Source organism: Muscardinus avellanarius (assembly GCF_963383645.1).
Source record: "Muscardinus avellanarius genome assembly, chromosome: 3".
In the NCBI taxonomy this organism is placed as follows: Eukaryota; Metazoa; Chordata; class Mammalia; order Rodentia; family Gliridae; genus Muscardinus; species Muscardinus avellanarius.
In genome coordinates, this window is record NC_137788.1 from 124,215,275 (window position 1) to 124,228,579 (window position 13,305).

General features: G+C 40.5%; 1 protein-coding gene across 2 annotated transcripts in view; it reads right to left on the reverse strand.

Moving 5' to 3' along the window:
- Window positions 1-741: 741 nt before the first annotated feature.
- ADAM10 (ADAM metallopeptidase domain 10) overlaps window positions 742-13,305 on the reverse strand; it is a gene marked incomplete at both ends in the record, with an annotated part of 135,135 nt that continues 122,571 nt past the window's right edge. For both annotated transcript variants that reach the window (XM_080693413.1, XM_080693412.1), the window contains 2 exons: window positions 742-836; window positions 2,671-2,797. In XM_080693413.1, coding sequence (XP_080549539.1) covers window positions 742-836; window positions 2,671-2,797 — 222 coding nt within the window. The remainder of the gene's footprint in view (window positions 837-2,670; window positions 2,798-13,305) is intronic.

Here is a 13,305-nt window from a genome sequence, read left to right on the forward strand (position 1 = left end):
TCGCTCATGCTCATAGCAGCCACTGATAAAGGAAAATGTGTGTTAAGAACCAACTCCATCATAAGAAAAAGATAAACTGGTTCTTATTTCAAAACTGCCTGTGTAAAGCATTACAAAATCCTGGACCACTGAATACCACCATTCTCTGTTATCCTGAGTATGTCAATTAAACAGTAATTTTTCATTAAGAGCGGAAAAATTTTATAATACAAAGAAACATCCATATTGCAATTTCTGTTTACAATTGCACAGAGAAGTACAGTGTACGTAAGAAATACATGTCTGCATATAACAAGGTATGTACATTGGCAAGTGATGTCTCCAATGTTGAGGTGGTCGAGCCTCCAAGCCTTGATTGGCAGTTGAAAAAAATATATATATTTCAATTTGTGATAAAAGTTTATCGAGAGCCAAGTCTGACTGCAAGTGAAGAAAATGCAGCAACAAAGAACAGGGACCATGGGGCACATAATAATATCCTAAGACTTTGTGCCATTAGGTTAAAAATATTTGTCCATAAGAAAATTGAGTTCCTTTTTTATACCACCCCCCAAAAATTGGAATTTTCAGGCTGTAAAACTTAAGTAATTCCACCTGATCTGAGGACATGATCTCTTGCCATTTTTGTCTTCGACTATTATTTGTGAGGGTTTAGTCTGGAGATGATGACTGAATAGGTTTCTCTTTGGAGTGAAGTTTTCCCATTGTAGGCACTAGGAAGAACCAAGGCAAAAGCTGCGGCTAACGTCTCATGTGTCCCATCTGGTAACTCTCCCGGGGCCTCTGACGCGGAGGCTGCTGAATGGGCTGTGGTGGTCTCCTCCTCTTTAAAGTGCCTGTGAATCACAATGGAAGCAAAATGGCTCACTGTAAGTGCTTTAATCTTTAAAAACAAAGCTGTTATTTCAGTAAGAGCGGTATAATTTTAAATTTTCTGGTAGACATGAAAAAAACAGGTGAAATAATTCTTTTCCTTAATGTGATATTGAAATTGAACCCAGAGGCATTCTACCCTCAGTCCTATTTCACTTCTTAATTTTGAAACAGGGTCTCGCTAGATTGTTGAGTGTCTCAGTAAGTTGCTGAGGCTGTCCTTGAACCTGTAGATCCTCCTGTCTCAGCCTCCCAGTACTGGGGTTACCAGGCATGCACCACCATGCTCAGCCAGGTGAAATAATTCTAATATTTACTTTCCTTAACCCAATATAGCCAAAATAGTGTCAATTTCAACAGGTATTCAATATAAAAATTAGTAATTGAAATATTTAGGCTGGGTGTGGTGGTGCACGCTTGTAATCCCAGCATCTCCAGTGTCTGAGACCTCGCTGACACTTGGACGTCTCATTTGTCTAAGAGGCATGACAACTAATTCATACATTGTATTGTAACATTTTATAGTAATTCCTACAAAAGTGCTCGGCACTTTCTGTGAGGGTTCAATAAAATGTTATTTCCTTACAATGAGATCAATACACAAGGGAACATCTGTTTCACCAAACAAAACCATAACTGGAAGTTCCTTTGGACTAATGTATGTTCCAGAGGGCTAATACTATGAATTTAGAAAAAGTAGTAACAGAAAAATCAAATTTTCACTGATCCCCAATAAAATACTGTACTCTCACATGACTTGTAGGCTCTCTTGACCCAAAACAAGCAATACAAAGGAACAACTGAGAGGAAAGAAAAAAACTAGAAAACAAAAGTCCTATTTTTTAAATACTTTGCATAGGATAGTAGACCACGTGCGTAGGCAGGAGAGGAAAAATGGTCATTGAGCCGAGCACTGCCTTGGGCAATGTCTACCCCACACCTGTCATCAACAGCGTCCTGAAAGTGGCACAGAGGACAAGTACCTTGGAGGGGAGGGACAAAGAAGTGGGGGCTAAATCTGGAACAACTGGTTTCTCCCCTTTTCTCCTCCAAATACCAGAGCAAATCTCAAGAGGGCCTCACCCTCATGTCTTCCTGAGAGCCAAACAGTAGAGAACAAAACCAAAAGTTGTTTTCAGGGGTAGAGACAACTACTACTATTTTTAGTTTGTAGTATTATTGGCAGTAGCCATATTATTTGGTACTGGGAATTGAACCCAGAGGCGTTCCATCTCCAGGCCAGTCTCAGTCCTTCTCATTTTTTTTTTTTTTTTTAGGACCTGTGAGGACCGCATGAAGTACTGAGGCTGGCTCAAACCTGCGATTCTTCTGTCTCCGCTTCCCGAGTACTAGATTATTCCATGATGGAGACTACTTGGCTGTCATTCTCTCATGAATGAAGCCACTATCCTAAGACTCTCACGATTGGGGTCTAGCCTTATTCCACATAATCCTCACCCCTGGGGAAAACAAAATGCACAGATATTAAAAACATGACAGAAGCTCAACCATTCAAATATAGAGACAAAAATTTAAGAGTAGCATTAACTACCACAATACAAACAAGGGAAGACAGCAGAATGCAAAGTTTGAGGCCATATAATCCTGAACTTGCCCAGGTTCTATGAAACAAAAACGAGAAAACAAATACCAAGCAAAAGTAAAAACTTCTAGCTTTAAATAATTCCACTCTCAAGGAGAAAGTTCTGTAATATTAGTTACTAAAGACTCATTTAAACTCTATTCCATCTAGTAAATGGCTCTGAGTTATAAATATACTTGTTAAAATATCCTTACCTGGAAGTGGTTTGGGAGGAGGCAACTTTGGATTACTACTTGGAGTATGAACACTACATATCTTGATAAATCCAGCCATTAACATGATCAGGGCAATTCCCATAAGCAATACTGCCCACCAATGTGCCTAGAAATAAACAGATATTTTTCACTGAAAAAATTATTAAATATTTTAGAGTACAAAATATTTAACAGAGTACATTTTAATTTTTAAAGAATATTTGTCACTTGAAATTTGTATATATGTTTGTGCTTATATCACATATATACATATATATTAATTTCTTAAATATAAAGAAGTTTAAAGAAAAAATAGAAATCTCCCATAATTTCACCTGCTAGAGGAAGTCAATCAATCTAATTTTTCTTTCACTCTTTTCCATACATAACTATGTTTGTCACACATATACAAACACATATGCAAAAGTGGGATCATCTCATAGAAGTCTGTACTATATTTTCTCATATTTTTAAATATTTCCTTTGTTTTTTGTCTTAGTCTTATAGACTGAATTTTTTTGTTTGCTTTTATACTCTTCATGGCCAAGAAGGTACATAACTCATTTCAACTCTACAAGTGGATACATTTTGAAATTTTCTTTGGCCTGCAGGGTTGTTTAGTCATCACAGAGTGGGCCTCTCTCTCTGGGCCCCTTTCCTCTTCTTTCTTCTCTTCTCTAGCAGCCTGGCGGTGGGACCCACGCCAGGCCCCACCTATGCTAGGTAAGAACTTTACCACTGGGGCCCAGTCCTTGCTCCTTTCTTTACGTCATTTGGAATTTGAGATCCTGACTACAAACACCCATATACACACTGGTCTTTTTTGCTTTATTCTCATTCACTTATTCATTTAGAAGCTATCTTTTAATAGGAAAAGTGAAAGGATATATACACTGTAGCAATGTGTATTTATCCATTCTAAGAGGGACCAAAAAATTCACTTTAAATAATGTTAAATCAATTAGCCAAACAAACACTTCAAAAATTATTAGACATAATCTTATTTGTGGAAAAATTACTACTTCCATTTTGTGTGTGTGTGTGTGTGTGTGTGTGTGTGTGTGTGGTACTGGGGATGGGACCCAGGGACCTTCTACCTCCAGCTACACCTCCAGACCCATTTTATATTTTATTTGAAAACAGGGTCTCACTAAATTGTTGAGGCTGGCTTCGAACCTGCAATCCTCCTGTTTCAACCTTTCAGGTACGAGATTACAAGTGTGCATCACCACACATGGCTACTGCTTCCATTTTTAAGAACTTCTAAGTCTGTTTTTGTTTTTGTTTTGTTTTGTTTTTTTGGTAGTACTGGGGTACCTGGAAGCCCTTCTACCTCCGGGCTATACTCCCAGACCTATTTTTACATTTTTATTTGGAAACAGGGTCTCCTAAGCCAGCACACGCGACTGGCTTCGAACCTGCGCGATCCTCCTGTCTCTGCCTCCCAAGCGCGGGTATTACAAGCGTGCGCCACCACGCCCGGCTTCTAAGTCTGTTTTGTAATTCCAAATATTTACACTGTTTTAAGACCACATGTACTACTAATAAATATCATACAAAATACTTATGGCTTTAAAAATAAATTTTCACATTGGGGTAAATACAGATTGTCATAATACATATGTAGTTACTGCTAATTATTTCTAGTGGAACTCTCATTTTAAAAGATTTTCTTCTGGGTGTGGTGGCGTACACCTGTAATCCCAGTACTTGGGAAGCTGAGACAGGAGGGTCATAGGTTTGAGGCCAGCCTCAGGAACTTAGCAAGACCCTTGGCAATTTAGTAAAAACCTGTTTCAAAATAAAAAATAAAATCAGGCTGGGGGTGTAGCTCAGAGTAGAATGCTTCTGGGTTCAATCCCTGGTACAAAAGAAAAAAAAAAGAAAAAGAAAAAGATTTTCTAAGCTGGGTGCAGTGGTACATGCCTGTAATTTCAGGACTTGGGGAGGATTGCAAATTTAAGGCCAGCCTCAGTGTTCAAACACTGAATGACTTCCACTTAAGTGTGTTTTCTCAAAAGCCAGATATAATTCTCAGATTAAATAAATCGCTGTAAAGGACAGTTCTATACCCACGTTCCTTCTCTTTATTTTCATTCTATTCTATAATCTGTGCCTGATATTTGCCCCTCTTATTATTCATTTCTGCACAAACTCAAATGCCTACAAGGAGGTAAGGTATAATGCAATGTACCTTTCTGCTGAAAGACTTCGCTTTTCAGGAGAAGCTAAAAATCTGTATTTTTATTTTAGATCTATTTTTAAGTGTGCGCAAACTCATTCAAAATTTCTAAAAACAACATGTAGACATTACAGAGCATGTCACTGACAAGGCTGAATCTGGCTTGGAAATCGCAAGTTTATAATCTACTTTTCAAAATTACTTCTTTTCTTCTGTTTCCCATAGAAGACAATTTTCAGAGCTCTGCTCTCCTGTTAAGGTTCAGGATGATACCCCCCTCCTTGACTGGAATTGAACCCAGGGGCATTCTACCTCCAGGCTAAACCCTTAGCCCCCTTGTTATTTTGAAACAGGGTCTAAGTTGCTGAGGGCCTCAAACCTCTGTGTTCCTTCTGTCTCGGCCTCCCCAGTACTGGGATTATAGGCGTGGGCCACCACACCTGGCTTCCCTTTCCCTTATGTGAATTTTCCATGAACAAATTTCTTTGTTTTGTTTTTTCTGCTTTTATCTATCCTCCAGTAACAGACCTATTTATCAAAAGGGTACAGGGCTCCCTCAGTCTGTCAAAATGGTAAGGACCAATTAGAGCCATGCAGGAAACAGCATCCCTGGTCCCCATCTAGCAAATGCCAGAAGAGCCCTCGGTTACTCGGGTAACTACTGCACATTCCCACAGACCCTCTGGAGAAGCGATGCCACCTGAGTGCCGAGGGGCCAGGTCTTCTTGCTAGTTCAAGCTGAGAGTTCTGTTTCAAGATCTGCTTCCATCCCCTGCACTCACCATGCTCTAACACACATCCTTCCTACTCTCCTGTTCATGACCATCTTTCAGGTGCCACTGGTGCTAAGACTATAGAAAGTATGAAACTGACTAAGTCAATCCATTAGGAAACTCTTCTCCAAACACTTCCCACCACTTTCAGCACAGACCATTAAGTGGGAGAGAGAAAACTAAAGTAAAGCTTGAGTACACAATAAAGTACAGCAAAGTACATGTGATAGGACTCTACTTATTTTCTAAGTATATATTCTTTTTTGGGTTTTTTGTTTGTATGTTTATTCATGGTACGGGAGATTGAACCCAAGAGAGTTCTGCCTCTGAGCTGTATCTCCAGCCCTATGTTATTTTGAAACAGGATCTCACTGAGTTGCGGAGGCCTCCCTAAGTTGCTGAGGCTGACCACAAACCTGTGATCCTCGTGTCTCAGCCTCCCAAGTACTGGGATCACAGGAGTGTGCCACCACGCCGGGCTAGTATATATTCTTATAGTGATATAGACTGTTTCCAAACAATACAAAAGAAATTCAGACTAGGAAGCCTGGGGATCCAGAATAAAAATAATGTCTATTTTTCGACATATTACTGTACTGATTAAAAAAGAATAATCAAACTTTTCAAATGTAGAAAAAAATTTCAGTTTGGAAAATTCATATTCCTGTGACTTTATCATATGCTCCCTCTTTATAAATATCTCTATACCTTCTGCCTGTACTAATCCTTAAGAACTTGGCTCTGATATCTTAAAGAGGGTTTCTCCAGGGCTGGGGTAAGGGCAAAGGGTACAGGGGCAGAGTGCTTGCCTAGCATATAAGAGGCTCTCAGTTCCTTCTCCAATACCACCAAAAAATAGAGAGGGCTTCCTCAATATTCTCCTATTTTGTGCAAAAACAGCATACAGAACTGAAGCTCTGTCTCTATGTACCTGTCTTCTCTAACCCAATCTGGACTGTGTATCCCTTGAACTTCTATCCTTCTACCTCAGTAACTAGTCCACACACAAAAAAATATACCCAATCTGGGAATGGTGGCGCACACTATCCCAGCATTCGGGAGGCTGAGATCGGAGGATCACAGTTTGCAGACAGCCTCAGCTACTTAGTGAGGCCCTCCACAACTTGGTGAGACCCTGTTTCAAAATAAACGCCGGGAATGGTGGTGCACGCTTGTAATCCCCACGCTTGGGAGGCGGAGACAGGAGGATCGCGCAGGTTCGAAGCCAGCCGTGCTGGCGTAAGAGACCCTGTTTCAAAAATATAAAATAGGTCTGGGAGTGTAGCCCGGAGGTAGAAGGGCTTTCATGAACCCCAGTACCACCAAAAAAAAAAAAAAAAAACAAAAACAAAAACAAAATAAAGAATAAAAGTAGGGCAGGAGGTATAGCTCAAAGGGGTGGAGCTCGGAGGTAGAATGCCCCTGGATTCCATCCCCAGTACAGCAAATAATATATATATTTATATTTATTTTATTTATAAATATATAAATATGCTTATAATTATTTATATATTTATAGTTTATATATTACACATATTATATATATTAAATAAACACATACACACACTGGACTATTTCTACAGGTGAATCATATTCTAAATATTGACCTCAAAACTCTTGTAATGGCCCATTTATTATGTCTAGTTTGCCTAACATAGGCAAAAAAAAAAATTGACAAGGATCTTTTAAGAGAGACAATATAAAAACTGTTATTGATACTGCTAACACAAGATTTTCAAGATCTCTACTGTCTGAAATCGAGAGCAAAGCCAAGCAGAGTGGCAATAAGAGAAGTTAAAGGAAAATGGCCGAAGTAAACATGCTGAGAGCGAGGTCAGAAGAAGACTTGACTCAGATCAACAGCTGTTACTAAAACAGAAGCACCTGAGAGCTTGAGAACTTTCAGTCCAAACTACAACAGTGTTCCTGGCCTTTTCCAAATCTTTCCAGAAGCCCAAAGCTTAAAATATTTTAGTGCTACCTTTTCAAAATTTAGTGTTTGGGGAAATGGAACATGGCATGGAGTAGAAGACAGAAGCTTGTAATCCCAGCATTTGGGAGGATTGTGGTTCTCAGCCAACCTCAGCTACTTAGTGAAGTGAGGCCCTCTACAACTCAGTGAGATCTTGTTTCAAAATAAAGAATAAAAAATAGGGCAGGAGGTGTAGCTCAGAGGTAGAATGCCCCTGGGTTCCATCCCCAGACCTGCTAAATAAATACATAGCCAGGCGTGGTGGCGCACGCTTGTAATCCCCGCACTTGGGAGGCAGAGACAGGAGGATCACGCAGGTTCGAAGCCAGCCCTGCGCGCTGGCTTAGGAAACCCTGTTTCCAAATAAAAATGTAAAAATAGGTCTGGGAGTGTAGCCCGGAGGTAGAAGGGCTTCCAGGAACCCCAGTACCACCAAAATAAATAAATAAATAAATACATAAATAAATACATAAATATAAAATTATCAGAGCTAAATCATATCTTGTTTTATGCTTTATCTTTTATATACAACTATGTACTACTTTACTCACTTTGATGTAGTATGTTATATACCACTAGACCACTAAATACAAATACATTTTTATCTTAAAAGGTCACAATTTGTTCACCCGTTAGTGAGAATTGTGGGGGAGCACCGGATGAAGGACAGAGTTCAAATAGTGCACGTACATTTAAAACTATCAACACTGATCTCAATAAGGAGTGTGGGGAGAGGAGAGAGCAGGGTGGATCCAGAGGAAACAAACCCAAGTGCTGTGGGCATGTTGCTGTGACTCCGAATCTCGTTATGAGGAGGTTCGGTACGCACCAATGCACTGAATCGTATTTTATTGGCGCACATGCACAGTGCCCCAATAAAAGTATATTTTAAAAAACCGTTGCCATCATTCAATAAACATTTTATGAGTGTCACTTGTGTGCCAGGCTCTTGTAATACAGGGTGTTAAGGGAAACTTAAAAGACAAAGAGAAGGTACCCAAAAGTTTTAAATGGCCTCAAAGATAACAAGCATTAAATCAATCCTGAGAAAATGATCCTACAAAAGAAACAGATATTATTCAACACAGTCATTTACATAAAGGTAATAGCAAGCAAAAGGTTAAGATTTGCCAGTCTAACTTATTAGGCATTCATCGAATAATGCTCTTTGGTTTTCTGTGTTTGTTTTTGCAACACTGGGGATGGAACCCAGGGGCATTCTACCTCTGAGCTATACTCGCAGCTCTAATTGTGTATGTGTGTGTATGTGGGGGGGGGTACTGGGGGTGGAACTCAGGGGCTTTCTACCTCTGGCCTATACTCCCAGACCTATTTTATACTTTATTTGGGAACAGGGTCTCACTAAGTTGCTAAGAGCCTCACTAAGTAGGTGAAGCTGGCTTCGAACCTGTGGGATCCTCCTGTCTCAGCTTCCCAAGTGCTGGGATTACAAGCGTGCGACATCACACCCAGCACAGCCCTAACTTTTATTCTTTATTTTGAAGCAAGTTCTCACTAAGTTGTGGAGGGCCTCACTAAGTATCTGAGGCTGGCTGTGAACCTGTGATCCTCCCGTCTCAGCCTCACAAGTACTGAGATTACAAGTGTGCATCACCATGCCCAGTTTAGAATGATGCTTAATAATAATAATAGATTGTCAAAGTGGTGAAGGTAACCTTGGGTACAATTGGGGGCAATGAATAAAAATAAGGGTGTGGTGGAACGCTCAGAGGGGTGCTTTTTTTTCTGAAAAGAGGGTATTAAGCCAATATGAAATATACAAAAGAGACCTCTAAGATGAAAAATCGAACAGGCATCAGCTCAAAAAAGAGAGACAGAAAGCTTTCTTTTTATCCTTCAGAAAACACTATAATCTGGGATTTGACCAAATAGTCTGCTATCCTTCAACCCCTGGCCCCCAGCAATCTTCCAAGCAAAAAAGAAGTGGCAATAAACTTCTGGTTACTGTAGGCTCAACCACTGCAAGCAAGATAAAATACCAGGGAAGGAAACAAAAAACCCTACAGCTTCAAAGTTAAGACAGTATGTATAATTTTAATTTTTTCCACATAAATTATGACATTTAAGAAATGTGCTTCACTTATCTAGCAAATGTACACTACATCCTTACCATATGCTCAGCCCTGTGACAATACTGTGTCTTCACTGTTACAGCTCGGGGTGACGAGCACATGCCCTGTTACACTAGGCAATCAAGGACTCTGGTGTAGGTTACAACCATTTTCCATTTTTTTAAATCAATGTTTCCCCAAATGACTTCTGTGGATAATGAGAATTCTGTAAGCTTTCTATGAATAAGTTTCTGAAGGTAGATATGTTTAGAAAATGAAATTTAAAAGATGAATGTACTATAATACTTCTCCCAATTCTCGGAGAGACAACTACAGTCTCTGTAAGTAACCACCCTGCCACAGTCTGCGGTGTTTTACAGAGGAATATGACCACTAAACCCACATAGGGTCTTGTGCTCTATGATGTGTTTGGGAAACAGTGCTCCAAGAATCATAAAATCAGAGGAGAAATTAATCCAAATAGTGAGAAAGTGTTGATTCTTGTCAAAATGATAATAAAAAAGAAACTCCTGAAAAATCTGAACACATGCAAAGAAAAAGGCCACAAGACATCAGGCAATACAAGGGAAAAGAAAACACAATGATTACCCTGACAAAGGCAGGGTATGGGGCACAGCCTACAATCCCAATATGTGGGGGGCTGAGGCAGGAGGATCAAAGGTGCGTGGAGCGCATCAGCAACAAGTGTGCAAGACTCTCAGCAACTCAGCAAGACCTTGTTTCAAAACAAAACAAAAAAGGGGCTGGGTTGTAGCTTGAAGACAGACCACTCATGAGTTCTCAGTACCACAAAAAAGAAAAAAGAAAAGAAACCAAGGTAAGAGATGGTTTTCTAAAATGTCAAGGCTAAAACAAAAGATGCACAACATGAGAACACATCACCTGCAGGAGAACCTGAACCCCTACTGGAAGGCGAGGGACGGAGACACAGGTCTCAGCAGGTGCTGTGCAGCGCGTTCAGTCTTCTCCAAGGCAGAGGACTCACGCCTCGAGAATCTACCGGAGGTTACTTCCTAGACAGACGCACGGCAGGCACTCAGCAAACATACTGAAAGCCTTTTGGAAGAACCTAACCATAGTTATAATAAAACAATTCTTCCACAGAAAGTAAAGCTGTATTTCCGGGGCACTGGTAGCAGTCAGTAAACCATGCCACAAAAGACTGACCTACTGAAGTTCTTCCTACTCTGCCCTGTGTGAGGAGGAAAGTTGCCACAGTATTACCTTTGAAAAAAGGTAAAAGGCCACCAGGTGCTGCTGGAAAGTTAGTGAAGCAACCCTCACCGCCTTCATAGCTTCTTACACCAGTGGCCTTCCTGACAGCCGCCATTACTAACTAGAAGAACCCTGCCCTGCTTGACACGAGGCCGAGCCAAGCTGTTAGGGTTACAGAATACACTCTGCTGCACAAGTGAACTCTGCACATCAGCCAAGGAAACACGTCACTTACAAAGAGCTGGATCCTTCTCATCCTGCTCCCTGGCCTGGCCTGCTATCTATCAGCAGCCAAGGCACACTTCAGGCACTACGGGCCACGCTATGTGAGAGTATCATGTAACAACATAAAGTAAAAGTAAGTGCTATTCCAAACTCACTTAAGGCAAATGTGTATAAACTCAGACGCAGGTTAATTAATTATAGTGTATGTGAAACGGTTTCATGTTGCTGATTCGCTGAGTAACTGTTCTGTTAAACCCACTTAAAATGTAAAAAAAAAGTTTCAAAATACTTAAAAGATTGGGTCTATTAAATATTTTTAAAGTCGGGACAAATGAGTTTTTAAAATCTGGAGTCAAAGTTAGGGTATTGGAGAAAAGTGAAAACGAGTCTGTCTGCGCCAGGCTCAGTGGTGTGCGCCCGTGGTCCCATCACAGGAGGATTGCTTCAGCCCAAGGATTTCAAGACTGGCCCAGTAGACACAGTGAGAGACCCATATCTCAAGAACAATAACAACAATAAATGTTCAGACGATATGATGTAGTCCCTAGAAAATCTAAATTATCTACTACAACTTATACTCAGTAGAATGTAACTGAGTTCCCTGTTAACAGATCTGCTTTCCTGTACACACTGCCCCGTAGTAACAAGAATACCAGATTTCAACTTATTAGAGGTCACTGGAATAGATTCAAAACAAAAGACTGGAGCTGAGCTAAAAGCAGCAAGGTAAACACTAACAAAGGTAAATTGCTAACCGGGCATGGTGGCACACATATGTGTTCCCAGTACTTGGAAGGCTGACACAGGAGGATCACAGGTTCAAGGCCAGTCTCAGCAACTTAGCAAGGTTCTCAACAACTCAACAAGACCCTGCTTACAAATAAAAAACAAAATAGGGTAGAGGGGGAGGGTAGCTTGGAGGTGGAATAATACCCCCTAACACCACACACACATAAGAAAAGATAATTCGCTTAAAATCCAGAATTCAATAAATGCCAAGATGATCTGCATCTCGACTTCATTTCCAAGCCCATGCTCCTTCCATTACTCCATGGTGCCAGAAGGACCTTTGGCTTAACATATATTTACTGAACAGCTATTGTGTAACAATCACAGGAATAAAAAATGAGTAACATATCATGTTTCAAGGAGACTTTAGAAATTTTATTTTATTTTATGTGGTGCTGGGATTAATCCCAGGGGCATTCTACCTCAGAGCTATACTCCCAGCCCAACTTTTTATTCTTTATTTTGAAACATGGTCTCACTAAGTTGCTGAGAGCCTCACTAAGTAGCTGAGGCTGGCTGAGAACCCGGATCTTCCCCGTCTCAGTCTCCCAAGTACTGGGATTATAAGCGTGCGCCACCATACCCGGCTAAGACTTTAGAAACTTTAGAGTGAGGTGTGGTTGTACACTCCCGTAATCCTAGTACTTAAAAGTCTGAGACTGGAAGATCACAAGTTTCAGACTAGCCTCAGCAACCTTGTAAGACACTTAGCAATGTAGTGAGACCCTGTTTCAAAATGAAAAATATAAAAATGGCTGGCAGTATAGCTTGGAGACAGAATACTCCTGGGTTCAATTTCTAGTACCATACAATCAAAGAAGGAAGGAAAGAATGGAGGAAGGGAGGGAGGGAGGGAGGAAGGGAAGGACCCAACCAATTCCAATGTTTACATAGTCATTACATATCTAAAAGTCACATATTTTTCCTATGGATTATAAATATTATTTTTGGGGGGAACGGTACTGAGGATTGGAACCCAGGGACATTGTACCCTGAGCTACACCCCCAACCCTATTTTTTGTAGTTCTTTTAATTTTGAAACAAGGTTTCACTGAGTTATGAAGGGCCTCGCTAAGTGTCCTAGGCTGTCCACAAACCCTGATCTTCCGGTCTCAGCCTTCTGAATGCTAGGATTACAAGCGTGCACCACCACACCCAGCACTAAATACTAGTTTAATACTGATATTAACTACTACCTTTTGGCTGACATCTCATACAGACAACATCTTTCATATTAAAGCATCCTTAATACCTATCTCTCTCTCTCTCTCTCTCTCTCTCTCTCTCTCTCTCTCTCTCTCTCTCTCTCTCTCTCTCACACACACACACACACACACACACACACACACACATACACACACACACACACACACACACACACACACA